The 26,880-nt window shown below is 59.4% G+C and overlaps 1 protein-coding gene across 1 annotated transcript in view; it reads left to right on the top strand.

The window, feature by feature from the left end:
• LASP1 (LIM and SH3 protein 1) overlaps positions 1 to 26,880 on the top strand; it is a 39,948-nt gene that overhangs the window by 448 nt on the left and 12,620 nt on the right. The window contains exons 2-4 of the mRNA XM_062175473.1: positions 5,990 to 6,084; positions 14,046 to 14,130; positions 22,803 to 22,910. Of these exons, the coding sequence (XP_062031457.1) occupies positions 5,990 to 6,084; positions 14,046 to 14,130; positions 22,803 to 22,910 (288 nt within the window). The remainder of the gene's footprint in view (positions 1 to 5,989; positions 6,085 to 14,045; positions 14,131 to 22,802; positions 22,911 to 26,880) is intronic.

Below are 26,880 nucleotides of genomic sequence, written 5' to 3'. Positions count from 1 at the left end.
CCCCTAGGGCCAAAGGAGTGCGAGGCAGACGGCCGCTCCCTCTCCCCGCCGCGCCGAGCGCCAAGTAGGCGGAAGCGCGGGCGCGGGGGAGGGGGCGGGGCAGAGCCCGGGGGCCCCGCGGAGCCCGCTGCTCGCTCCGGCCGCCGCCGCCTGCGGGGCTTCCTGGCCGGGAGCCTGGGGGTGGGGGTGGGGTGGGGGCGGGGGCCAACGGCTAGCGTCTGGTGGAGGGGGCTCCACGTAAGGACCGAGCCGCACTGCAGCCCCCCCCCCTCAGCCCCCCCTCCACTGCACCCCCTTAGTGGTTCAGCGGTTCGGGGACCAGCAGACGTCCTCCCCGGCTTCCCAACCCCCATCTCAAATTCAAAGGCAACTCCCCGGGCTGGGCGGCCCAGCCGGAGCCGGGCGGCGTCTGGGGCCGGGGCCCGGGCCGGGTGGGCGGGGGTGGGGTGGGGGGTTGCTTCGCAGAGATCCGAAATTGTGCTGGGCCTGGAGACCGGCTTGCAGAACAAAGAGCGAACTTTTCAAAGCGGATTTCTCCATCGCAGGGTGGGGTTGGCTGAGTTCTGGGGAAGCCGAGGAAAGGGAGAGGTGTTTGGGGGGAGGGGAGGGTGGCCTTTTAGAATTCACTGTCCCCTAGGGACCCTTACACGCCCACCCGCCCGTGTTGGACCGTTCATCTGGTTGCCATTATACTTGGGGGGCGGCATAGAGCAGAACTGGGTGTTTCCAGCACAGTTTGGGGTGAGATCCGGTGCTCTGGTAACCTCCCTAAGGCAGACGTGGTCTGCATCCCCTCCCCCGTCTGGAGGGGAGGCCTCTGTGCTCGCCCCCTCCTCCCCCTGCCTTGCACCCACTACCCCAAGCCGGCCGCGGGTCCAGACATTTTCTCCTCTTGGTCTAGCTGGCAGGGGTGGGGCCTTCGGATGGAAGGTGTGTGTGTGTGCACACACACACACGTGTGCAGAGGCCCCCGGGCAAGTTTGTTGCCCACTGGGAGCCAGGCTTTGCTTGGGAAATGATAGTTCCTGGGATACTTGGTGTCCCACCTCCCCTCCCCCTTTGGGAGTTTCGCTTTCCCCAGGGACTTTTGGCCTCTGAGTCAGGGTGAGGAAGGAGGTGCAGGTTCTGAAACAGTTGAACTTGCTCCTGTGGGGAGTGGGCATAGGGGTCCTGCTGTTTGTCCTTCTGGGGCTGGGCTGGGCAGGAGGAGACGAGGTGACTGCCGTGGGCATAGGTGAGGTGCTGATCATGCCAGCTTCTAGAGGCCAAGACCTGAGTGTGGAGCCCCCAGAGGAAGGCGCTGTCTCCCCGTAAGGACTCCTCTGCCTGCGCACACTGGGTTTTTGGCTTTCCCTGGTGGTAGGAGTTTGGCCTCTGCATCCTGAGTTTCCCATGCTCCACTTCCCCTGGGTCGTGAACTGGGAAGAGGCAGTGGGTGCTTTGGCCGGTGTAAGTCCGAAGCAAGAGATAATGCAGGGATCGCTTAGCTCTTGGGGTTGGGAGACCTGGTCCTGGTTCCAGGCCTGCTCCCGTCAGCTCGATGAAGGGCTTGCCCCCCAGTAGTCACCATCTGGCGGATGGGTGCGGTGATGGCATTTCTTTGGGGTGGAAGGAGCACTGTGCATTAAAGTGCCTACCGGAGTGTCTGCAAGGGGTGTGGTCTCAGCTGTGCCCCGCCTACCTTTCTGTATGCTGTCTCCAGCCCACACCAACTTCCCCTATAGTAGGGAGACCTTGGGTGAATTCTGTATCCTGGGGGAGGGGGGTGGGGTCCTGCACCTGCAAGGTGCCCTCCCTGTTATTCTCTCTTCCTGTCTGGAAGTCGGTGTTCATTGGGGGGGGAGGGGGCGGTGCCCTGCTCAGGGGGACCTGGAGATTCTTCCAGGCAGGAAGTGGCCTGGAGAGGCCTCACCTCCCTTCACTGAGCAGGTGACCCGGAATATCCAGGGGTCACACCTTTGCCTCCCAACCCCATCCAGGTAGTAAGGATAGGAACCCGGGATGTGGAGCCAGAGCCCGGGGATGCTGGGCTGGCACCTGGGACCGGGCAAATGCCGACCAGCTTCCCAAGGCTTCCCATGTACGACAAGAGTCAAAGCAGACTCACGGGTTAGCCACAGTGTGGCCAGAGCACAAGCTGTGTCCATGGTACTAAGCCTTTTCCCCTCCCTGAGCCTTTTCTCCCAGGGGCATAGGTGGGTGAAAGCTATGCCACGCCTGCAGGCACCCTGCCCCCAGCCCCCAGGGCTCAGTGTGCCCTGCGCTCTGTGTGTTGCTGCTGAGGGTATTTGAGGAAGGAGGTCGAGGTTTGCCTTTCCAGAGGACTTCTGGGAATAGAGCCGGAGTGGGGGTGGGGGGTGCGAATCGGGGTGACCTCATTCGCTCATTCATTCAACAAATATTTGTTGAGCACCTACTTCCTATCTGGGGACTGGCCTTGTGACGATCGGCCACATCGGTCCCCCTTGGCTCGCTTCCCGGGCTTCAGAAAGCAGGTGGAGACGGGAGGATGAGCAGAGGGTTGGTCTGCTGACACGTCCCCTGGAATCCCCCATTAGGAGGACCTCTGGGCTCCCGCTTGCCCCAGGGTCCTTCTCCCTTCCAAGGAGCAAAGCCCCTGCCCTGTTGCTGCCGGTTCTCTGGCTGCAGGTTTGAGTGCCACGCGGTCAGCGTGTGCCTTCCATTCACACTCAGGGTGCCAGGCATGGGTTTCCCAGCAGCCTCCAGCGGCAGGTGGGATGGTACCTGTGAGTGAATAGCCCTGTTCACAGAGGTCAGAGAGATGGCAGGGCGTGTTCCTCCCTCAGCTGGAATTTGCGTCCAAAGTTCTTTCTGCTCAGCTCTTCTGCTGCTGTGTTTTGCAAAAAAAAAAAAAAAAAAAAAAAAAAAGACTTTGATTTATACTGTTTTATTAGTGCCAGAGTGGGGGCCCAACCCCTTTGGGACCCTGTCTGGAGGAATGCCCCAGGCTCTGGCATCTTGGTGGGTGGGGAAGCTGGAGCCCTGGAAATACTACTGGCGCCCTGGAGGTTTGTGCCTCTAAGCCAGTGTGACCCAGGAGGCCCACACAGCTAGGCTGGTGAACCGGCCAGGGTGGGGCCAGGGGTGGCAGGGAAACTATGACCCCAGGCAGCAGGAAGGGAAGGGAAGGTCTCATACTCCAGCTCTGAGTCATGGCCACCCCAGGCAATCCAGATGCAGAGGGCAAGGTGCCAGGCTATAGGTGCCAGGCTATAGGTGCGGTGACCCAACGCTCACCATATCCCCTCCACCCCCGCCCAGATTCAGAGCCCACGAGGAACGGGAGCTGGCCCAAGCCCAAGCCAGCAGAGGGGCATCCTTGCAGGGCTTCTGCCCCTACCAGCCTGCGTTAGCCTTGCTCTCACGTGGGTCTCAGCAGGTTTGGGGAGCCCTGCAGCCCGGGCTCTGGCTGGTTTCTGTGAGCCGGGGAAGCCCTGGGTGCCCCGGCAGCCACAGGAGGGAGGGGTTAGAGTTGTGAGCGGCAGGTGCCTTGGCCTGAGGCCTGGGAGTGCCTGCTGGAATCTCCCTGGCCTCCATGGTCACTGGGGGGCTGTCGCCACCTCTTCCCAGACGTGGCTGAGACAGGACAGGGCTCCTTTCATCCTGGGGTCCTGGTGCGCTGCCCAGCCTTGGCTCGCAGGGGTTGTTGATTTCTGCCTCCCCAGAGAGGACGCGCTGGCCGCAGCTGCTGGATTCTCCTGACCCTCTGGGCCCCCTGGAGAGAGGGGAGGAGAGTGACACCATGCTGGGTGTTATTCTAGGTGCTGCCTTTGCTGCCCCGCCCTGCCCCTCCCCAGCCCGTGGTTTAAGTTCTACTTTACAGATGTGGACATGGGGGTCATCAGTTAGTTCTTGTTTCCACTTCGCTGCCCCTGATCCTCCTGTGAGGGAAGAGTGACTGTGCTTCCTGGCTGAGAGCACGAGGTCCCTGGGGCTGGGCTGGGAAGAGCTCCAGCCACTGGAGGAGGGCTCCGTTCCTCCAATGGCAGCCCGGGAGGTTCTTGTGGAACCCCTGGACCTGGTGTTAGTCCTGCACCCCAAGCCTGGTCGGGGCACTTGGCGCCCCTTGTCCGCCGGCCTCGGCTGCAGGCTGGGGTAAGGGTGACTGTGTCTCTCCCCCCATCTCCCCCCAGCGGATCAGGAGGCAGCCTGGGCCTGGGACGCCGTGCGTCGTGTGTGTGCACACGTCGTGCGTGAGTGTGTGTGTGAGAAAGTGGGTCACGGTCTGGATTCCGGGGAATGTTTTTCCTGGCAGGCCCCTGTGGGCTTGGGGGAGGCGGGGGCCCAGGCAGGGGCCTCTGCAGCTGAGCAGGCAGAGGCCCACAGACTGGGTGGTGACACGGCTGGGGCGCTCTGCCAGAGCCTCCCCGCCACCGGCAGAGGGAGTCAGCTGTCACTTGGGGGGCCTTAGGAAGTGCCCTGTTTGAGCTGTATGTGTGGGGGTTATGCCCTTGGAGGGCTGTGGCGGCTGCTTTGTGAAGGGGGAGAGGGGCTGGGGCTCTGGGGTGGGTCCAGGTTGGGGCGGGGCAGGACTAACAGCTGGCCTCCCCCACTCCTGGGGGTGGCGGTGGTTCTCATCAGTTTGTTTAATATTCCACCATTTGGTGTTTCCTTTGGGTCTCCTGGCTGTTCGAAGGCTGTGGCCCTGGTGGCATTTGGTTAAGGTGGGCCATCGTGGGAGAGGTTGGATCCCAGCCCCTTGGAAAATAGCTCTTGGTTGAGGAAATGCATTTTGAAAAATGCCACTCTGGGGGAATTCCTTGACCAAGCTGGCCAAGAACCTGACACCTCTGACAGCTTCCTGGGTCCTTGCCTGACCTCTGACCTCTTCCTTTGGGGGTCAGGGGTATCCCCCTAGACTGCTGGGAAGTGAGACCGTGACACCAGGAGGCCTGGGTTCCAGCAGCAGGGCCCCTGGGTGGGGCTGACCCTGGGTCTTTCTCCTGGGCTGCCTGGGGCCGCTTTATTACCTCACTGGCATGGGCTTCTGATGGGGACACCATATGGTACGGCCTGTCCTGCCTTCGTCACCTCTCCTCTGCCAGTTAGTTGGCGGCTGAGTTCCAGGTCCCTGGGCTTTGTGGAGTCTTAACCTGTCCCTCGTTCTCGCACATATGCCTGGTGCTATGGTCGGGCACTGTGAAGCTGCACCCGTACCCTGGCACACGCAGCCCCCAGTGTGAGCTGCTGTTCCTGGCCGGGGTCAACACCTGCCGTGCCTGGCACCTGCTAAGTGATTGCTGCTCCATCGCTCCCCCACCCAGGAGGGATGGCTGGGAGACTGCGTCCTGCAGACAAGGAGACGGGCTCTGAGGGCCAGGGCCTGCCCAGGGTCACACAGCCCATGGGGGTCCATCTCCCAGGCTTTGTTGCAAAGCTCTCAGAACCCTGGTGGGAGCCCAGGGGAGGGTGGAAAGGGTGTGTGTTGTGCTTTCCCAGCCTGGACCACCCACCCAACTCTGGTGGTTGGGAGGTCAGGGCTCCCATGGAAAGTGGAGGCACATGGGCTGGAGCATCACCAGGGTGCCCTTGGGGGCTCCTGTGTTTGAGGGAGCTGGGACTGCCTGGGTTCTGGGCTTGTGGGGGGAGCCAAGGAGCACCCCCTTGGTGTTCACAGCTGCTGCTTAGCAACCCTGGGGCTGCTTTGTCTCTCCAGTCCTGGGGCCTGGGGCGTTGGAGGGGTTCAGGGAACTGACCCTCAGGGGGCAGCTGCCACCTCTGTAACTGGGCGCTCCCTGCCCAGCTCCTCTCCGCCTGACAGCTCTCATGCTGGGGTGGGAGGGGCCGGAACCTGTGACCTGAAATGCCCCCAGCTCCCTTGGGCCTTGCCATATTCTCCCGCACCACAGCTGGGGACCTAAGGCTGCCCCCAGGGTGGAGGCCTCCTGAGCGAGCCTCCCTAGGGCCTGAGCCCCGCTCCCTGAAGTCCTGGTCTCTGACAGTGTCCTCCCTCTCTCTCGGTCCCCAGTTCTGGCATAAAGCATGCTTCCATTGCGAGACGTGCAAGATGACTTTGAACATGAAGAACTACAAGGGCTATGAGAAGAAGCCCTACTGCAACGCGTGAGTGCTGCCCTGGGTGGGGGCTGGGTGGGCCCCTTCTGATAACCACAAGGTGACCTTGCTCAGCACCTCTTCCCCCGACTCCCTACATATGAATCCCATTTTGTCCTTAAGGGCTGTTGTTAGCCCCATTTTCCAGATGAAGAAACTGAGGCTTGGGGGAAGAGGGAGGACTTACGTAAGGTCATGTGGCAGTAAAGCAAGTGTGTTCTCTTCCACTGCCCTCTGCTACCGAGAGACCACCCAGTGAGGTCTACCAAAAATAAGCAACCAACCCTGTCTCTGGGTCTAGAATGGGGGGTGTTGTCCTCCCTCCTGGACACTTCCTTGGCTTTGAGGGCCCCTTCTTCCTTGGCCCCTTTGAGAAAGCTCTGGAGCCCAGGGCCAGCATGAAGGGTCTGCTCTGCCCACGCGCTGAGTGTAGTTAGCTTGGTCTGTGGACCTTCTGCACTGGGACCTGCAGCCTGGCAGAAAGTGGGGGCAGTGGCGTGGGGACCCCATCCCGAGACACGGCTCTCCCGTGGTGGGCGGTGCCAGACAGTGCCATACCTTCCATCGTCAAGGTGACCTCACTGTAGCAAGTGTAATGTCAGTGTCAGGTCCAGGGCCCTGGGGCCCTCTCAGCCAGCCCCTGCTGCTTGGGGAGCTGTAGAAGGTCAGGTCACTTGCAAACAGGTGGTAAGATCTGTGTTCCGTTGCATTGAGGATCCGGCCTAAGCCTACTTTCTGTTTTTTGTTTTTCCATTCTCAGGCAAAAGGCTGTTTGCCAGCAAAGCTTAGCCAGGAAGGGAAACTGGAAATTTGTCTAAAAGGGTTTGGCACTTGAACCCCTTGGGAGGGGCTGCCCCATCCCATTGGGGCCAAGTCACTCATGCCCTCCCGCTGCTGCCGTGTGCCAACCTGTGCCAGGGGCTGGGAAAACAGGTTTCTAAGAAGCCGTGTGAGTGGTGCCCGTGTCACTCCTGGAAGGACCGGGTCCCTGCGCAGGTTGCCTGGGGTTGGGGAAGGGTCACAGCTCTGTCCTGGCTCTTCCTTGGCTGCCCCTGTGGTTAACAACCCCCATCTCTCCCCCTGGCTCACCCCTCCCACCCCCCCAAGGGAAATGGGACATTCTTGGAATTCTTAAGGGCTCACACAAGCCCTGATTCTCTGCCACTTCCTCCCTCTGTTGGGGAGTGGGGTGGGGTCCCAGGCTGGCGCCTGCACAGTTAACCCCTGGGCTGCTGGGTCACTTCAGGCTAGACTCTGGGGGTGGCCCGGGCGGGATGCTCCTTAGAGTCCAGGAGTCTAGAACTGAGTGAGCTTTCAGAGCCAGAGAAAGCTCCGAGGCTTGTCCTTGTCAGTCTTCTCAGCCTGGTGCCGAAGTGCCAGCTTCCCTTTCTTCCAGAACAAGTGAGGGTGGGGGGCTCCTGCTGGGGCTTGGGGCGTCCTGGCTGCTGCCTCGCACGCACGTGCAAAGGCTGAGGCTCCCCCGACTCTGTCCTGGAGATCAGCCACAAGCAAGCTTCCCCTCCAGCTTTCCAGCCCTGGCTCTGCCATTCCCAGCTGCTCTTTGCCCCAGTGGGGCTGTTCCCTGGGAGGGCCCTGGGTGAGGGGCAGACTTGGGCCATCTGAGGCCTCCCCTCCTTTCACTCTGCTTGTGGTTGCACCTTGCCCGGGGCCTGGTGCCACCTCCTTGGGTGTCTGCTGAGCAGCTGGTGTGGGCCAGCAAGCCAGACCTGGGCATTCCAGGACGAGCCACATTAGATGCCACCTGCAAGCAATGCCTGTTGGACTCTGAACCACGGAGCACTCGCTGTGTGCCCAGGCACTGGGCAGTTGTTTGCTGCCATACCCCCCCCCCTCCTTTTTTTAAGACATTTTATTTGTTTGAAAGGCAGAGAGAAAGAGACAGAGATCTTTCATCTGCTGGTTCCCTCCCCAAATGGCCCAAAGGCTGGGCCAGGATGAAGCCAGGAGCCTGGAACTCCATCTAGGACTCCCATGTGGGTGCAGGGGCCGTCTTCCCCTGCTCTCCCAGACAGATTAGCAGGGGAGCTGGATTGGAAGTGGAGCAGTGCTGGCTAGAGCTGGGCCAATCTGAAGCCAGGAACCAGGAGCTTCTTCTGGGTCTCCTACGCAGGTGCAGGGGCCCAAGCACTTGGACCATCTTCCACTGCTCTCCCAGGCCATAGCAGAGAGCTGGAGCATCCGGGACACAAAACGGCATCCACATGGGATGCTGGTGCTGCCCTCCTGTTTTCTTCCTACCTCTGGCACTATGCTTCGGTGACATTCAGGTGCCTGAGCCCTGAGGTTCCCAGGATGTCACTTCCCCTGATTTCTGTCCTGGCCTGACTTAGTGGAACACAGGCCTGGCTTCCTCCTCTGCAGTGCCACCCGCCCTGTGCCAGGCCAAGCCCTGGGCAGGGCTCTGCAAGGCAGGTGGTCTCCCCCAGCATTTTGCCAAGGACTTGGGCATGCAGGGGGACCTCCATGGTCTCTGGCCTGAGCTAGGATCTTGCAGGGAGCAATCAAGAGAGAAGAAGGCTGTGTTACTCGAGATTTGAGATCTGGAAACAGACTCTAAGCAGTGCAAAGCCCTTGTGTGCTTCTCTCCTCGCATCAGGCTGGTGTGGGAGTGAGGCAGGGGCGGGAACACGGCCTAGAGCTCCCCACCGGCCTGTGTGCGTGGTGACCCTCACGGACGTGCAGTTGCACACGTGCCTGGTGCACGGCCAGCGCCCTGGGCGAGCCGGGCTGAATGAATGGGCTGCGCTCACTTCCCCTCTCAGGCAGCCACGGAGGCGTCGCTGTGGCAAGGTGGAGGCCACAGCCCTGCCTGTGCTGTGTCCAGCGGTGGGAGAGCCGCTAAGCGAATTCTTTCTTGAAGCTTCTGGGTGGGTGGGGTGAGGCCGCTCTGTTGGTTGGAGTTTATGCCCTGGATTGTTTGTGTTGTGTACTGAATTTTCCCACAGCCCTGGCCTGGTGCAAACCTGCTTCTTTGTCTCCATGCAAATGGCCCAGGAGCTTGAGGTCAGGGCTGGGAGAGGCTGCCTGCCCTCTGTGCTCCTTCGGCTGCAGAGGTTGGGGGGAGAGTTGAGGAGGGGGTTGCATGCCAGGTCATCACCTTTTGGGGTGTCAAGTGGGGATCATTGACTGCACGTATCGGGGTTCACCTTGCAGTTTCCTTGGGCTATGGGGTAAGGGGCTGGGGAGAGTGGATGTGTCCCTCGTTTGGAGAGCCAGGAACAGTGTCCCTGCCCCGTCCCAGGCCTCAACTGCGAGCTGTGCAGCGGGGAGGCCTGGGGCCTCAGTGTCTGGATCCCAGCAGGCCATTTCTCCTCTGAAGAATGACTTGGAGTCTGGGGTTTTCCTGCTACCCCGGAGCTCTCTGCCTGTGTCGGAGGAGGAAGAGGGGAGTCTGGACCAGGCCTCTCAGGAGCTGTGTGGCCCCCGGAGTGGGAGGGCCAGGCTATGCGTGGCAGGGGTGACGTAGCAGACAGGCAACCAGAGTGGCCAAACGGAGTCCCCAGGCAGCACCCACATCATACTCACCCCTAAACCCTTACACTCAGAGAGATCAGGGCTCATTCTGCCTCCTAGTGAACCCCTTTTATGGATAAGGAAACCGAGGCCCAGTGTTTCTGGGCTCAACTTGGCTGGTGCAGGCTTTTTTTTTTTCTTTTTTCGTTTTGTCTGCAACTGCTGGGGGCTGGTAAGTTCTTCCTCATGTCTAGCCTCGATGGCCTGGACTGTTTCCTCTGGTCAGACAATGCCTGCTTGTTGCTTCCTTTCCCCGCCACTGCAGCCCCTCGGGCCGTGGGGCGGATGGAACTGGGTTAGCAGGGAGCTGGGCCTGCAGCCCGCGGGCGGCGTTCCCGGCAGGGCCCTCGGAGTCAGCGCTCTCCAGAGGCAGGATGTCAGGGCTGGGTTTTTTGTTTTTTCTTTTCATAAAACCAAAAGCTCCTTGTTGCTTTTGTTGCTGTATTTTTGTTCCTCCTTGAGCACAAAGCTGTGGTTTTCTGAGGGGGCCCAGGCCTGGAAGGGGTGGGGCTCCAGGGGAAAGCAGGAGTTGGTCTGTTTTTGCTCTGCCTCTGGGATGTAGCTCATGGCAGGACTGGGGTGTGCAGCTGGTACCCGTGCGTCCCTTGACCTTGAACTTTCTCTGAGTAGGGAGGTGACCCCGAGGGCCCCAGGGACAGCGTCTTTCCTGCATCCCCTCTGGTCCTTACCTGGTCTCTTGAAACGCCTGCTTTGGGAAAGTTCTCAGGCCCAGGCAGCCCCTGACTGGAGTGGCTGAGACCGCTGGGTTGGGTTTGAAGGACAAAGCACCTGTGTTGCACCGACCCTGTCAAGCACATCTTTCCCAGAGCCCTGGGAGCTGGGGGGAGATGGAGGTCCACCTGGCACACAGAAAGCAGCCACCCTTCGCTGACAGGGCTGCTGTGGGATAGGGGAGAGTGTACTGGACAGAGGTCCTGTCCTTGGTGCTGAGCCTCAGTTTCTTCACCTGTAAAATGGGCGCAGTGGTACGGCCTGCCTTTTCTAGCTGAGGCCTTGGGGCGGGAATGTGTGGGGGTCGTCATACATTGAGAAGTCACTTTGGTTCTCCCGCACATAGCTGCTTGGTGGCCCTGCCTCATCCCTCCGCTGGCTGCAGCTCTTCTCGGTTTTGCCTCCACGGATGCTGGGTCCCTGCCCCTGCCCCTGCCCCTCCGACTCTCTGTGTCAATGGCTGTCTCCCCTGTGCCTCGCACTCGCCCAGAGCCCTGTTGGCAGGCAGGGCTGGGGAGGAGCACCTGCAGAGAGCCCCCCCAACCTGGGGTGTTGAACCAGGGGCCCAGCACTGGCTGCGCACCGGACTTGGCTCCACACCTGGCCTCCTCGCCCTGACCCCTTCTCTCTCACCATGACCCAGTCTGTCGTGGGGTTGGGGTTCCAGCGGGGTCTCTAGTGGGAATGTGGGCCCCTCTTCTCAGCATCCACACTGGCACAGACACACACACCTGCCGCAGCTGGGAGCTGAGGGGAGGGGGTGGCACAGAGGAGGGAGAAGTGGAATTCCCTGCGGTTGTTTCTGGAAGGAGGTCAGATCCAGCGGAGCCCCCTTAGAAACCTTGGTGGGGGGAGGGGCACTGCACGGCTCCCTGCTGGAGACACCCACCGCACCTGTGTGCCCCACCTGCCTCCGGCGCAGGCCCTGCAGCCGCGGGCTCTTGGGTTTGCCCTCGCCCTGGGCTCCTTCTCGCTGAGAACCCCTTCCTGTCTGTATCTCTTCCCCCATTCCCGGATCTCCATTCCCCGTAACCTCCCCCTGCTCTCCTGCTCTCCTGCTCTCCTGCCTGGAGCTGAGGATGAGGTTGCCATGGGAACCTGAAGCGCAGCGAGCAGGGGAAGGGAGAGACAGGGCCGTCGCCAGGGCTGGGGGCTGTGGGGAGGGGACGGGTTGACCAGCAGGAGGAATGCAGCCCGCACCGTCTGCCACTGCTTGGCTGCCTGGGGTTGGGCTCAGGGGATGAGGGTAGAGGATTGGAGTCCCTGCAGCGCCTCGTTAATCTAGTTAGTCTGAGGCAGGATTAAAATCGATCCCCCACCATCCAGCCAAATCATCATCAAGCTGGTAGACCCTCCCCTCCGTGGGATTAGTGTTTCAGCTGGGACGGGCTGAGATGGGGGTCTTAGTAATGAGGATCCGCCAACCCCCTCCCCACCCCATCTGAGGCACTTGCTCCCTGAGGGAGGGGCTCCTGAACCTTCTGCTGGGGTGGAAGGGGATGGAGCAGAGGCCCACGCGTGGGGTGTGGGAGGTGAATCAATGCAGCTCCCATGTGGACCTGCTGGCCTCCGTGTCCAGGAGAGCCATCACTGCGGCGGGCATGCTGTGCACTCGTTGTACGTGAGGTGTGTGCGGTGTGCGGCGCGTGCCAGGTGCACCCGCGTGGCCCTCCATTTTAACTGTGCACATGCAGGCGAGTGGGAAGCCCCAGGATTTGCAGAGTGGCCCCCTGCGACATGCGTCGGTCGAGCCTGCCAGCCAGCCCGCCTCCGCGTTGCCCCACCTAATGCCACCAGCGCCGCCTTCTTGGGATTGGATTTCCTGTTTGGGGCCAGAGCTGCCTGGAGGTCCTTCTTCATCTCCCGCCCCTGCCACTCAATCTGTATTCACAGATGCTGGGCTTCTGAATGGCTCAGGTTTTGGGGGAGGGGGTTGTCTCAAGCCCTTCCTCCTGGGACCTCAGGGCCAGCCAGTCCTGCTGGCGATCTTACTGCCATCCCTTCTGCTCTCCTGCAGGAGCGGCCTCCCAGCCACCCTCGCTGGCCCTGGCCTGCGCAGGAATTTCCAGTGCTCAGTGTGGGTGGCCCAGGCTGAGTGGCGCGGGGCCAAGCCCAGGGGCCGGCCCCGCAGCCTTCGCCCCTTCCAGCCACTTGCTTTGTCCTCTGCGGAGGAAGCTGCTTCCTTCCCTGGGCTGACCTGGGCCACCAGAACCTGGGTGGGGGTGGGGTGGGCCCTGCTAGAGTCAGCTGGGTCCACGGCAAGGCAGAAGGACTTGCCAGGGTCACCCCGCAGGCAGTGGCGGGGAGCCCCTTGCGGCTCATTCCTCCGCCCAGCAGCCAGGTCCTGCCTTCCCCAAGTGGTGCCCCCCGGGGGAAGTCCTGTGTTTCCAGGCGGGGCTGTGGCCCCAGGTGCTACAGGTAGCTGGAGAAAAGACCAGGTTAAATGAGCGCACAGGGGGACAGCTCTCAGCGGGTTCTTGGACTTGTTGGCCAGCCGGAGTGGGTGTGGTCTAGAAGGACATCCCAGCGCCGATCTGTCCCTTGCCTGGGTGCCGCCTGGGGGACCAGGGCCTGCAGTGGTCACGGCAGGAGGGGAGGAGGCGTGGGGGCTAACATGGCCCCTGGGGCTCCTGCTAAGATCAGCCACACACACGCCACCCCCACCCCCAGTCCAGCACGCAACACCCAGATCCACATGCCTCGTGCCTCAGGGCTGCCGACCCCGCGGCTGATTTGCGGGCGGACCTGGCAGTGACTTGGGGAGGTAAGAGGCACGTTCTAGCCCTGGCTCAGCTTCAGGGCCTAGTGTGACATTTTTTAGTCCACGGATATTTGTTAAGCACCAGCGACCATCCTGGGGAGCTTGGGATGATCCAGGAACAAAAGACCGAAGAGTCCCTCCCCGCGCGCGGGTGACGCGTGCTGTCAGTCGCTTCACTGGAGAGGAGCGCCAGGGCTGCGGGCTGTGTCCTCCTATGTGGAGGGAGGGGCTGGTGGTCCCTGCAGGCTTGGCTGGGGGGCTGCCTGGGCGGAGACCAGCACACCAGCCCTGTCTCTGGGGTGCCATCCTGGGCCTAGAGGTGAAAGGTGTTGTTGAGCTTGTTGGCCTGCGGAGATTGGCAGGGGCTGGTCTGGACGCCAGCACGTAGTGCCTGTGTGTCTTGGCTGCTGTGGTCGGCCTCCCTGGCCTCAGCAGTGACGGTCCTGACCTCTTTGGGCAGCTGGGAGAATCTGATGAACTAAGGCAGGCACGCCCTTCAGCACGGGGGAAACAGTCACTTCTGACTGTTACTCGTCACCTCCAGGTCACCTCCCCTCTGGTTGCCCGCTGGTCTGTCTGCTGAGCCTCCAGGACTCTAAGCGTTTCCTCCAGGAAGCTCTCCCGGATGTGTATCCCTTTCCACTTCTGTCTTCCTGTTACACCTCTCGCTCTTCCTTCCTGTACACGGTGGTCTATGTTTCTCCCCATCCCCATCTTCTCCCCGGTCTGGCTGGGCCATCCTGGGCCACCCGATCCCCATGACCACCCCCAAACAAGGGTGGACTGAAGCCCTCGGGGAGTGTCCGGATGGCTGGCCCTGCAGCCCTGCGGGTCTGAGCAGTGCTTGCCGCCGCGTGACCAGGGGCGGGGAAAGAGGAAGTCACCAAGAGATCCAGAGCTCCCAGAAACCTGGGTGACCCCTACTCTTTTTGCTATCCTGCAGACACTACCCCAAGCAGTCTTTCACCATGGTGGCCGACACCCCGGAAAACCTCCGCCTCAAGCAACAGAGCGAGCTCCAGAGTCAGGTGAGGGGCGGGGCCGGGAGGCTGTTGTAAGCCCCGGATTTGGCAATGGCTCCTTCCTTCCCCTGCGGTTAGCAAAATCCTCACGCTGGCCTTGTCTCTCCGCCCCAGACCTGCACCCATGTTCTGGGCATTTCCTGCCTCTCAAAGGACTGGGGAGGGTGTGCCCCCTTCTTGCCTAAAGCAGGTTGGATAGATGTGGACGTCTGACTCCTCTCCGGAGAAGAGGGAGGCTAAAGCCCACCTCCTCCAGGAAGCTGTCCCCTCCCTCACCCCTCCATTCACAGCCACCCACAAAGGAGGGGTTTGGGGAGCACCAGGGAGTTCGCTTCTGCTTGCCTTGGAGGGCAGGGTGAGAAGGGCCCGGTCCTTGGGCCTGGCTTTCCCGAGTGCTGCCCACTGGTAGGAGATAGGACAGCTTTCTGGCCCAGGGAGAGCCAAGCCTGCACGTGGCTGGGAGGGCTTCCAGAGGCAGCAAGCTTTCAAGGGTTAGATGAGAGAATACAGGGGGCAGTTTGCCAAGTGGGCAGGGCACCCAGGCCCAGAGGCTGCTGTGGGGGTCCCTGGGCCGCAAGAGGGAGGGTCTTTTCTGATCCTTTCGAGTTGGATTCCTGCTTCCTGATTTATTTTTTAAAGATTTATTTATTTTATTTGAAAGTCAGAGTTACACAGAGAGAGGAGAGGCAGAGAGAGAGAAAGAGGTCTTCCAAATGCATGCAACAGCCAGAGCTGCGCTGATCCAAAGCCAGGAGCCAGGAGCCTCCTCCAGGTCTCTCACATGGGTGCAGGGGTCCAAGGACTTGGGCCGTCTTCCACTGCTTTCCCAAGCAGCAGAAAGCTGGATCAGAAGTGGAGCATCCAGGACTCGAACTGGCACCCATATGTGATGCTGGCACTGCAGGTGGCGGCTTTACCTGCTATGCCACAACAGTGACCCTATTACTTTATTTTTATTTTATATGAAGCACAGAGAAACAGAGGGAGAGAGAGACAGAGATAGTCTGTCCGCTGGCCCATAACAGCTGAGGCTGGGCCAAGCAGAAGCCAGGAGCCTAGAACTCCAGCCTGGTCTCCGACGTGGGTGGCAGGGTTGCAATTACTTGAGCCACCCACCACTTGCTGCTCCAAGGATGTGTGTGAGTAGGAAGTGGAAACTGGAAGTGGAGCTGGGACTCCGACCCAGGCACCCAATCTGGGATACAGACATCTCAAGTGACATTTTTATTTTTTAAAAAATGTATTTATTATTTACTTGAAAGGCAGAGCCACAGAGGAGGAGAGAAGAGACGGAGAGAGAGATTTTGTATCTGCTGATTCACTCCATAAATATTCACAACAGTGAGGACTGGGCCAGACCAAAGCCAGGAGTCTGAAACTCCACCTGGGTCTCCTTCAGAGGTGGCATGGGCCCAAGCTCTTGAGGCATCATCCCCAGCTTTCTCAGGCGCATTAGCAGGGGGCTGGATGGGAAAGTGGAGCAGCCAGGACTTGAACCAGTGCTATTCAGATGGGCTGCCCGAGGTCTGCCACCTGACCTTGACATGGCCTGTCTGGGTCCTGTCGGTGGAGCCAGCCCTGCCTGTGTAGGGCTGTGCACAGCTGCTCTCCCACGGCCTCCCAGCAGCCTGTAAAGAAGGTGCACAGAAGAGGGACTTGCTGAGGTCCCCCAGGCGGGGACAAGGGACAACAGTGCTCCCAGGTAACTGCTGGGCGCTCGGGGCCCTGGGCGATGACCGTCCTCACCACAGCTGGAGAGGAAGTCCACGCTGCTGGCTTTGCATGTGGATTTGTCTAACCGAAGACTCTGCAACTTTTTTTTTTTTTTTTAAGATTTATTTATTTATTTGAAAGGCAGAGAGAGAGAGAGAGAGAGATCTTCCATCTACTGATTCGCTCCTTAAATGGCTACAAAGGCCAGGGGCTGGGCCAGGCCAAAACCAGGAGCCCCGAACTCCATCCAGGTCTCCCACATGGGCGGGTGGCAGGGGTCCAAGACCTTGGGCCCCTCTGGCTGCCTTCCAGGTGCATTAGCAGGGAAGTGGAGCGGCCTGGACTCGACCGGCACTCTGATACGGGATGCCAGCCTCTCGGGCAGCAGCTTGATGCTCTGCGCCCCGATGCCGGGCCAGGCCTCCCCGCCTTTGCATCTGACTCCCTAGAACAGTCCCTGCCTTGGTGAGAGGCACGCAGTCCCTGGTGCAGCTGAGGGCTCTGCAGCTGTGTGCATTCCTTTAGCTGGTTCACCTGCTCTGTGCTTCGTTCCACTCGGGGTGCACTGGAAACCTGTCCGCCCCATTCCACAGGCCGGGAGAAGCTTGGCTTTTTCTCCCCATTGATTGACACTCGCAGTGAGGGAGGTTCCCAGACTGTGCTCCAGTCTTCTCACTCCCACATACTTGTGCAGCCGTGGTGTGGCCCGAGGGTCAGGCCTTCCCAAGGGCCCCGTGGTGGAGCCGAGCAGGAGGGACTGCTGGTTTGTTCCTCCCTCCCCTGGCCCGGCCCCTGCTGTGGCCTGAGCGCTGTGGTTCCTCGGCAGAGCTCACGGCTGCGGAGGGCCCCGTGGTACCCCCAGCAGGAAGATCGCCAGAGACTGCAGCGGTGTGTGCAGGCCACTGCCCGCCAGGCCCTGACTGCTGCTTCACAGTCCCCAGCCCGCGACAGCTCCACAGGGGTCACAGGGACCTGGAAGAAGCGGTGCTGGGAGATGGGCGGCCTGGCCAAGGTGCAGGTCCAGGAGTACTGAATGTACGCGCGCACACCCCTACTCTCAGGAGAAGTTCAGCTCCCTCTGCCATTGTCAGCCCCACTAAAGCTTGGCTGTAGCTCACTTTGCCCCTGGAAGCTGATCCCTGAGGGGCGGGGTCGGCCCCTGCCACTTGCAGACCAAGCAGGTACCACAGACAGGGTTAGGAGGCTCCCGGCCCCGCCCCCACACTCTTCTGTGGCCTGGCCTGCTGCTCACTGGGGCAGGCTGGGAACTCAAGAGGAGGGCAGTCACTATTTTTAAACGTTCGTGTATTTTCATCTACTTGAAAGAGCAACAGAATGAGAGATCTTCCATGTGCTGGTTCACTCCCCAAATGCCAGGTCCGGTCTGGGAGCCTGGAACTCCACCCAGGTCTCCCGTGTGGGTGGCAGAGGCTCAAGCCATGAGCCATCACCTGCTGCCTCCCGGATGCATTAGCAGGAAGTTGCTGTGGAAGCAGGGCCGGGACTGGAACCAGGACTCCAGTGTCATGGGATGCGGGTGTCCCAAGCAGCGGTCCTAACCTGCTGTGCCCCGAGCCCACCCCAGCCGTCACTTTTTGTTAGTGCCCTCCAAGGGCCACACCCCTTAGTGCTCACAGCCACCTGCTGAAGGGCAGGTAAGGAGTGAAGTTCCCACAGTTGTACTCTAGGGGCCACCAGCTGGGTGGGTGAGCAGGGAGGGACACCGACAGGAGTCAACAGACGGACAGACGGAGCTGAGCTCAGCCCATGCCCAGGGGGGTGCCGGCAAGGGGGTTCCGGCTTTGCTGCATGCACAGCCCATTCCCATGATGCGGGGGCCGGGTAGGCAGGGAGAGAGGACAGGGCCTGCCCTTCTGAGTCCCCTCCCACCTCCCTGGCTGCCCTGTGGTCGGGGCCCTCCCACAGAGCTTTTTTTTTTTTTGCCTCCTAACCAGTAAAATGGGGACAGCAACTCAGGGACCCCGAGGCCGGGGGAGGGGCCTGCCGCTCCAAGGTTGGGAAGGGTTGAGCTGGCCTGGCTGGGGCTGGTGACAGGTTCTGGTTGCTGTGGCCACTGTCATGGGGGCAGGGCCAGCTCTAGCTGCCTATGGGAGCCTCTGCCTGCCCCGCACCCCCACCCCCTGACCAGGGCCCCTGCCGTGGGGTGCCTCAGCCTCTCTCCGCCTCCGGGAGGCTGCCCGTGCTATTTCAGCCTTGTTTTCCCATCTCTATATTGGTCCCTAAAGTGGCACTTTGGGTGTCTGGGACACCTGGAGCCTCCGCTTCGGGGACAGTAACCACAGAGCTGTCCACAAATGACCCCTGGGTGAGGCAGGGAGCCGGCAGCTGAACCGCAGCTCTGCCTGCCCCTCTGTTCCCCAGCCCCAAGCTGAGTGCCAGCCGCAGTCCTGGGGTGGGACAGGGCTGGAGGGTTCAGTGAGACCCCCAGCCCGGGCAGAGTGTGAGGAGGGGTCTCCTCTTCCCTTCCTTGTCACCTTCATGGTGCTGTGAGGGCCGCTGCGGCGGGGAGGGGAACGCCCTGAGAGGCCCCGAGCTCTGGGCAGGGATCCACGCTTGCCTTGGCTCCTGTGACTAGCACGTCCCTCTGCCTGAGCTAGCTCCCAGCTCTGCTGCACCAGCTGTGTGTCCTTGGGCAGGTTGTTGACCGTCTCTGTGCCCCCGTGCCTTCAGCTATAACGAGGAAGCGGTGTGGGATGTGTGTGTGTCTCCAGAGACTGGTGAGGATGGGGGCCGGGCAGGGTAGTGTCTGGCGTGGAGCCCACACCCCAGGGTCCACTGTTCCTGTTCCCCTGGAAGAGAGAGGACGGGCACGCAACCTTGCCTGTTTCCCGTGGCCCTGGCTTTTCTCATGAGCTGTCTTCATGAGGTCCTTTAAGAAGCTGGTGGGAAAATGGAAGAAAGGTATCAGTTTATTTTGAGGCAAAAAAATTTTTTTGAAATCCTTGTATAGCTTTGTCATAAAATATATTTTCCATGTATTATAAAAAAAATTGGCACCAAGATGAAACTCCTACTTTTTTTTTTTTTTTAAGACTTACTTTATTTGAAAAGCAGAGTTACAGAGAGAGAGGGGTAGAGAGCAAGTGAGAGCGATCTTTATCTGCTGGTTCACTCTCCACATGGCTGCAACAGCTGGGGCTGGGCCAGGCCAAAGCCAGGGGCCTGGAACTCCATCCTGGTCTTCTGTATAGGTGGCTGGGGCCCAAGCACTTTGGCCATCCTCTGCTGCCTTCCCAGGTTTGTTGACAGGGAGCTGGATTGTAAGTGGAGCAGCCAGGATTTGAACTCATATGGTATGCCGGTGTCATGGGTAGCAGCTTAACCCATTGTGCCACAACACTGGCCCCAAAAACTCCTTTTTTATTTTTTATTTTATTTTTTAAGATTTCTTTATTTATTTGAAAGTCAGAGCCACACATACAGAGAGAGAGAGAGAGAGAGAGATGCTAGTATACTCCCCAAATGACCACAACGGCTGGGTCTGGGCCAGGCTGAAGTCAGGAGACTAGAACTCCATCCAGGTCCCCACATGGGTGGCAGGGGCCCAAGCATTTGGGCCGTCCTCTGCTGGTTCACTCCCCCAAGTGGCCACAACGGCCAGAGCTGGGCCAATCCGAAGCCAGGAGCCAGGAGCTTCTTCCAGGTCTCCCACGTGGGTTCAGGGGCCCAAGCACTTGGGCCATCTTCTACTGCTGTCCCAGGCCATAGCGTTGGAAGTGGCTGCTGCTCACCTGCGTGCCAGGGGCCTCCAGCATCATTTCTGGCCCTAATACAGGAGTTACCAGGGTATGCGGCCTGGGCACCGCTCAGGGAAGCAGTCACCCCGCTGAAGTTGTTGGCTGGCAGCTGGGTTTAGTGGCCTTGAGCAGGTCCCTTCCCTCCACAGGGGCACCTTGATGCCCTGGTGAGCTATCGTCGGGCCTCTGCCACCCCCTCCAGCACCGTGAGGCTCCTCTGAGAATCTTTCCTACCTTGATTCTCTGTAGTCAGGGCCTGAAGGTGCTTACATGCCAGGCTAGGATGCCTGTATCTCACATCAGAAAAACTTGGTTTCATTTCAGCTGCCTGTTTAGCTTTGTTTTTTTTTTTTAAGGTTTATTGGTGGGGCATAGCGGGTAAAGCCACTGCTTGCAGTGCCAGCATTCCTTATGGCCTCCGGCTGCTCCACTTCCAATCGAGCAATGGCCTAGGAAAGCAATGGAAGATGGCCCAAGTGCTAGGGCCCCTGCACACCCACGTGGGAGAACCGGAAGAAGCTCCTGGCTCCTGGCTATGGATCGAAACAGCTCTGGCTGTGTGGCTGTCTGGGGAGGAGTGAACCAGCAGATGGAAGACTTTTCTCTCTCTCTCTCTGCAACTCTGCCTTTCAAATAAATAAATATATGTATATATTTTTAAAAAATTTTACTTATTGGAGCCAGCACTATGGCACAAAAGCTTAGACTGCCATCTGTAGCCCTGGCATCCCACCCATATGAGCGCAAGTTCAAGTCCCGGCTGCTCCACTTCCGATCCAGCTCTCTGCTATGGCCTGGGAAAGCAGTAGAAGATGGCCCAAGTCCTTGGGCCTCTGCACCCGTGTGGGAGACCCGGAAAAAGCACTTGACCCCTGCCTTCAGACTGGCCCAGTTCCATCAGAGTTACAGCCAGAGAGAGGAGAGACAGAGATCTGCTGGTTCACTCCCAGATGGCTGCGACAGCCAGGGCTGGGCCAGGCTGAAACCAGAAGCCAGGAACTGCATCCAGCTCGCACTTTGGTGCAGGGGCCCAAGCTCTTGGGTCACCACTGCTTTCAGGCACATTCTCAGGGAGCTGAATCGGAGGTGGAGCAGCTGAGACTCGAACCAGCGCCTACGTGGGATGCTGGGCTGGCCCCCCGGCTTCCTGTTAATGTGCGCCCCAGCAGGCAGTGGCAATGCCTCAAGAAGGTTGATTCCTGCCACTCATGTGGGAGACCTGGGTTGAGTCCCTGGCTTCAGCCCCAGCCCAGACCCTGCCAATGGCATCTGGGGAGTGAACCAGTACATGGGAACTCCTGTTCTCTCTGTCTCTCTGCCTCATTTTTTTTTTTTTTTTTTCCCATCAAGAAACATGGTCACAGACTTGAGGGGGAGGGCTTTGAGAGCTCAGCTAGTCCACCCCCTCAGGGGACCCAGAGAGGGGAGCCCACTTGCTTGGGGACACACAGCAAAGTGGCCCTGGGCCCAGCTAATCCCCTCCGCCCCCTGTCCCCGAGTCCTGACCTGTGTGGGCTTCCTGTGATAGGAGTGGAATGAATTAGCACCCCCCGCCCCCCAGGCCTGGGAACCAGCTGCTGCGCTTGTGGTGTCGCCATGGCGATTTTCCCCGGATTAGGGGCTTGATCCTGGCAAGGTCAGGAGGCAGAGGAAGGAGCGGGGACACACGTGTGTCAGCCTTTGGACAATGCCGAAGCCCTCCTGTGTCCCTCCTCAGCAGCATGTACCGAGGGCTGCTCCCCACCCCCGTCACCCATGCTCATTATTGGGTGAAACTGCTGGGGGTGGGATTTCCATTTTATGGATGTGGAGACTGAGGCTCAAGAGGTTAAGTCATGGGCCCAAGATCAGCCAGGAAGCAAGTGGGAGAGGGAGCCTGGGTTCAAGTCTGCTCCACCTGGCTCTGTACCTGCACGTGGCACTCGAAGGCTGTGCTGGTGCTGAGCAGGCCTGGGCCCCAGTCCACGGCTAAGTGCTGGTTTGATGGGAGCTGGTGCATCCAAGCCTTTCTTTCAGTCTGGATCACAACAGAGGGGCAGAAGCACCACACACAAGGACCCTTGGGCTCCAGGAGTGGGGTGGGGTGGTTGCGCAGAGGGCCTGAGAGGTGTGGCTGTGGCCCTCGCCTGGGTAGAGTGTGGCTAGCTGCTGCTGTCGCCGTCACCAGCTGGCTGCTCCGAGCCTGGGAGCTGCCTGGGCTTCGTCATCCTGGAAACCCCCAAGGTCCTGACCCCGTGTCCTGAGCTGACCTGTTTGCAGCCCATGGAGGAAGTCCAGACAGCTGGTGGGGCCTGCAACAGATGGCCGCTGAGTGGCCAGGAGGCCGCTCCCGGTCCCACGAGGGGTCCCGGCCTCTGCTCTGTTCTGTGGGACCCCCAGGCGAGCACAAGCTGTTCCTCCTGTTGCAAGTCCCTTAGTGTCCTGGAAGTCCTTGCTGATGTCTGACTCGAGTTTTCCATGGAATTCTCGGAGGAGGAGGGCAGTGGTGGTGCAGCGTTCTTCCCTGGAGCCCGTCCCTCCCCTCCCGGGTGGCGGCCTCAGCGTCCAGCCTGCCCGGCTCCCTGGCCTGGGGCCTGGGGCTCTCACTGCCCCCTTTCTGGGCCATCCCCACCCCAGCTCCTGGCAGGTGCGGCCTCATCCCCTCTTGGGTGAGGCCCGGGCCGGCGTAGGAGCTCTGGGGAGAATCTTCTTCCTGTGAGTTTCCAGGCCTGGGGAGCTGGCGGTGAAGGGTCAGGGGTCAGGCAGACGAGGGTTTTCATCCTGTCCTGAGCCCTGTGACCTGGGCAGGGGCTTTGCCCCGGTGGCTCAGTTTCTTTGTAAAATGGAACAAATGGTGCGCACTTACCTACACCCGCACACAGACAGGAGGGTACTTTAAGAAAAGTTGGTAGAAAATGGAATTAATGATCTTTGTTTTTGAAATTCGTGTGTAGTATTTTCCTGATACCCGGTTCTGGGAACTTTCCAAAGACCCTGCATATATGCGTGCCTGCCGCCCAGAATGCACCCAACCCGTATTAGTGGCTTGTCACTGTCACTGTCATTTGTATTCTAACGGCTGAGGCTCCGCTCCAGCTTGGAGCGGGGGATTCTGACCAGGCTCTTCCTCCTGTTCCCTGTCCCTGTCTGCGCCGGCTGCTGCCTCCGAGGGGCCACAGGCTGGGCCGCCTGATTCTTGTGCCTCTCCCCTCCCTCCCCGCCTGCCAGGTGCGCTACAAGGAGGAGTTTGAGAAGAACAAGGGCAGAGGCTTCAGCGTGGTGGCAGACACCCCCGAGCTCCAGAGAATCAAGAAGACCCAGGACCAGATCAGTAACGTAAGCCCTGGCCCCCTGCCGCCCTTCCTCCTTGCCCCGTCCCGGGCAGCCCCTGCCCCTGCCCCTGCCTTCCTGGGCAGGCCTGGCTGGCTGTTGCCTGAGCAGAGGGCAGGGCTTGGGGTTCCCAGGTGTCTTTCTGTGGGCACCTGGGGTTTTCTGTGCCAGCTCTGCCCACGTGGTGTTTCCCCCATACTTTTGGGGGAGGGGCCCCCTACTTTTGGGGGGGCACTGTGTACTACGTCACCCCCCCGCCGCTTTCTGAAGTGGTTCTGCTTTCCTTCCTGGTGCGGTGGGTGTCAGGCTGGGGGCAGGGCGGCTGCCTCTGGGTGCTGGCTTAGCTGCCATTTCCGCCCTCCCTCGCCTCCTCCCCCACTTCAGCGTGCGCTTCCTTCCTGTGTGAAAACCCCAACTGGGTTTGCCTACTGGCCCCCACCTCCCGGGCCTGCGACAGCATGGGACGGTCTGGCTGCCCTGGTGGGGGTGGACACAGGGAGAGGGTGGTAGATCGCCGGGCCCCAGCATCGAGCTCCCTCCCAGGCACCTGTGGCCAGAAAACTAAGCCTCGGTTTCCTGCTTGGCAGAGCCACAGCCCGGCAGCCTGTGTGGCTCTGTTTGAGGGGAATCTTATTTTGGATGTCGGGTGGGGGCAGGGTACTGCTGCGAGCCACAACTCAGAACACAGGCAAGAGCCTGTGTGGGGTCCTGGGGCACACGGCTATGGCGCGCACCGCAAGCCTGGGCAGGGCCGCCGTGGGCGGGCAGTTGTCTCCGTGTCCACAAGGGAGGACTCACTCAGCTGTCCAGTGTCACTCTGGGAGCAAGGACTGGGACAGAGGCTGGCGAGGGCCTGGCTTTCAGGTCGCCCACCCGCTGGGCCCTTCTCCACCACCACCCCCGCTCCGCCCCCCGCCCCCTTAGCAGGGTGCTGCTTCTGCAGCTTGGCCGAGCCGCCCTGGGAGTGGGCTGTGTGTTTCAGACGCACAGGGCAGCCGGCAGAACCAGCCATGCCCAAGACCACGGCTTTCAAACTTCGACCTCAGTCTATAATAGGCAATACATGTTCCATCGTGACTCACCAAAAAGGCGCTCATTTATTTTGAGAATCAAAACTTTCATGAATGAGTACTTCCTGCTTGAGCGCTTCTCTCGGTCTGTGAGGATGCTGGGTGCCCACTCGCTACTAAGTCGAGTACAGGTACTCAGCAGAGCTCCCCTGGGACCTGGGAGCAGGGAGGTCCTGATGCTCTTTGCCTCAGGCCCTCCCCTGTCCCCGAGTGCCTGAGTCCCAGCCTGGCCGGTGAGGAGGGGGCAGATGGCCTTGGCTCCAGGGCAGGAATCCTGGCCCTTGGGCCTCTGGCTTTTCATTGTGAAGGCCTGCTCCCTGTCTGCAACCCCCAGCCCGCAGCGCGCTCACCCATTGCTGTAGCCTGTGGGTTTTGGAAGAGGGGAGGCCAGCAAGCCCAGGGATCCCTGCCTCCCTTTACAGAAGGCTTCCAGAATATTCCATCCCAGCCTATTCCACCTGCTCCCCCTCCCCAGTCACTGGAGATGTTAATGACTGAGGAGTAACAAAAACTCCCTGTGGCCCAGAACCTAGGGAGATAAGCATCTTATCAGTAACCACGGGGCTACGATTAGCTGGTTGTCCTCTGACCTTGACCTGCTGGCTGCTCTTGCAGCTTTCACTGTGCGGGCTGGCCAAAAACCTGGTTTTAGTGAAGCAAGCCAAAGGGGACCTCCAGACACCTGCATCACAATCCCCCTCTCAGCAATGCTCCCGACCGACTGACCGACCGGCCGGCCGGCCGGCATTTACTGAAAATGCAGACTCACAGGCCCCTCCCCCAGGCCCCCCAAGTCAGCATCTCTGGGAGGGAAGCCCAGGAACCAGCATTTTGCACATCCGGGGTTTCTGTGTTGCTTAATGAAGCTTCAGCGCCTAGAAGTCCTCAGAAACTTCTCCAGCCCCTAGGACACAGGCGCTGGTCCTGGCTGTCTTCCAGGACCCCGGGGCACCTCAGGCCACACCCAGAAGCATTGCTAAATTGTCCCAACCCCCCCCCCCCCCCAGGAGTTTTGGGAAAGGTGATGTTTAGAGCCACACATTTTGTTTTGTATCTGAAATGGTGTTTCTGTCTGTGGCTTGTGCCTCCCAGATTAGCACCAGACGACTTCTGGTGGCTTCTAAAGGTCAGGCCATCTGGCAGTGGGGTGAGGATTTGCTTCCGGAAGGAATGTGCTGCAGACTGGAGTTTTTTGTGTCTTTTAAACATTTTTTTAGGGACTGGCACTGTGGTGCACTGGGTTAAAGCCGCAGCCTACTGCGCTGACATCACAGTTCGAGTTCTAGCTGCTCCACTTCCGACTCAACTCCCTGCTCATGTGCCTAGGAAAGCGGTAGAAGATGGCCCAAGTCGTCGGGCCTCTGCATCCACATGGGAAGCTCCTGGCTCCTGGCTTCAGATCAGCCCAGCTTTGGCCGCTGTGACCATTTGGGGAGTGAACCAGCAGATGGAAGACCTCTCTCTCTCTGCCTCTGTCTCTGTCTCTACCTCTCTCTGTAACTCTTTCAAATAAAAAAAATAAGTGTTTAAAAAAATTTTTTTAGATTTATTTTCATCTTATTTGGAAGGCAGATAGATGGAGAACTTACATCTCTTGGTTCACTCCCCCAGTACAACAGCCAGTGCTGTGCAAGGCCAAGGCCAGGAGCCCAGAACTTAATCCATGTCTTCCACAAGGGTGACAGGGGCCCAAGTACGAGGACAGTCATCACCTGCTGCCTCCCAGGTGCATTGACAGGAAGCCGGATCAGAAGCGCAGTAGCCAGGACTCACACTGGCACTGGCACGGGATGCAGGCATCCAGATGGTGGTTCAACCCACTCTGCCACAACGCCCATTTGCAGCACGCTTGTACAGCCAGCACCTCTGTTTACTTACCAAGCAGCTCAAGAAATAGAACGTTACCATGTCCCTGGCAAAATCATTGTCGGAGTGCTAGAAACAGCTCTCATTGAGCAAGCCCCTATTGTATACTTACATGTCTTATGTAGTTTATGTATATGTATATTATGTACATATGTATACATAGCACACATGCATGCATACTGTGTAATTTAATCATGAGGGAGTCAGCTGGGGGAAAATGAGAAGCAGAGAGGTAAAAGTTAAAAAAGTGCCAGCTACGATTAGCTACAAAGTTGGTTCATGCCCTGCAGTATAATAAAACCATAAACTCTAAAGCTATCTTTGCTACAGACAGAAATTGTTTCCATGTCAGTCAAAAATAATCAGCGCTTTCTATTCTGTAAGTGAACTGTAGTCTTTTGAGTCTGAGCATAATCGGTAGTAAACAGTTTTATCCCGTGGTTTGCTGGTCCGGAAGTAGAATTGCTGGCTCTCAGAGGGTGCAGCTCTTCAGCTTTGTGGGAGAGGGGGAGGGGGAGGGGAAAGCTCCTGTCTGCTGGTTCGCAGCCCGAGTCATGCAGTGGCTGGGCTGGAACCCTGTCACTGAGCCCTCACCACCGCCTTCCAGGGTCTGCATGGTGGGAAACTGGTGGCGGGAGCCCGAGGTGGGTACTAGACCCAGGCCCTTCATGGGCAGGCATTCTCATTGCTAGGCCAACACCCAACTCAGACGTGTTCATTTTAGCCATTTAGCATTAAAAAAAAAAAAAAAAAAGATTAATTGATTTGAAAGGCAGACCAACGGAGAGAGAGGGAGAGAGAGAGCGAGCCTCTGTCTGCTGATTCATTCCCCCACATGCCCACAGTGGCCTGGACTGAGCCAGGCTGAAGCCAGGAGCCAGGAACTCCGCTGTAGATCTCTCCTGTGGGTGGCAGAGGCCCAAGGACTCTCGGACTTGGGCTGTCATCTACAGTTTTCCTAGGCACATTCGCAGGACGCTCGATCAGAAGCGAAGCAGCCGGGACTCCAGCCAGTCCCCTGTCGTGGGATATTGGTGTCG

This window comes from Lepus europaeus, chromosome 18 (assembly GCF_033115175.1).
Source record: "Lepus europaeus isolate LE1 chromosome 18, mLepTim1.pri, whole genome shotgun sequence".
NCBI lineage: Eukaryota > Metazoa > Chordata > Mammalia > Lagomorpha > Leporidae > Lepus > Lepus europaeus.
The sequence above is the reverse complement of the archived record's forward strand: the minus strand, read 5'-3'. Positions and strand labels throughout refer to the sequence as shown.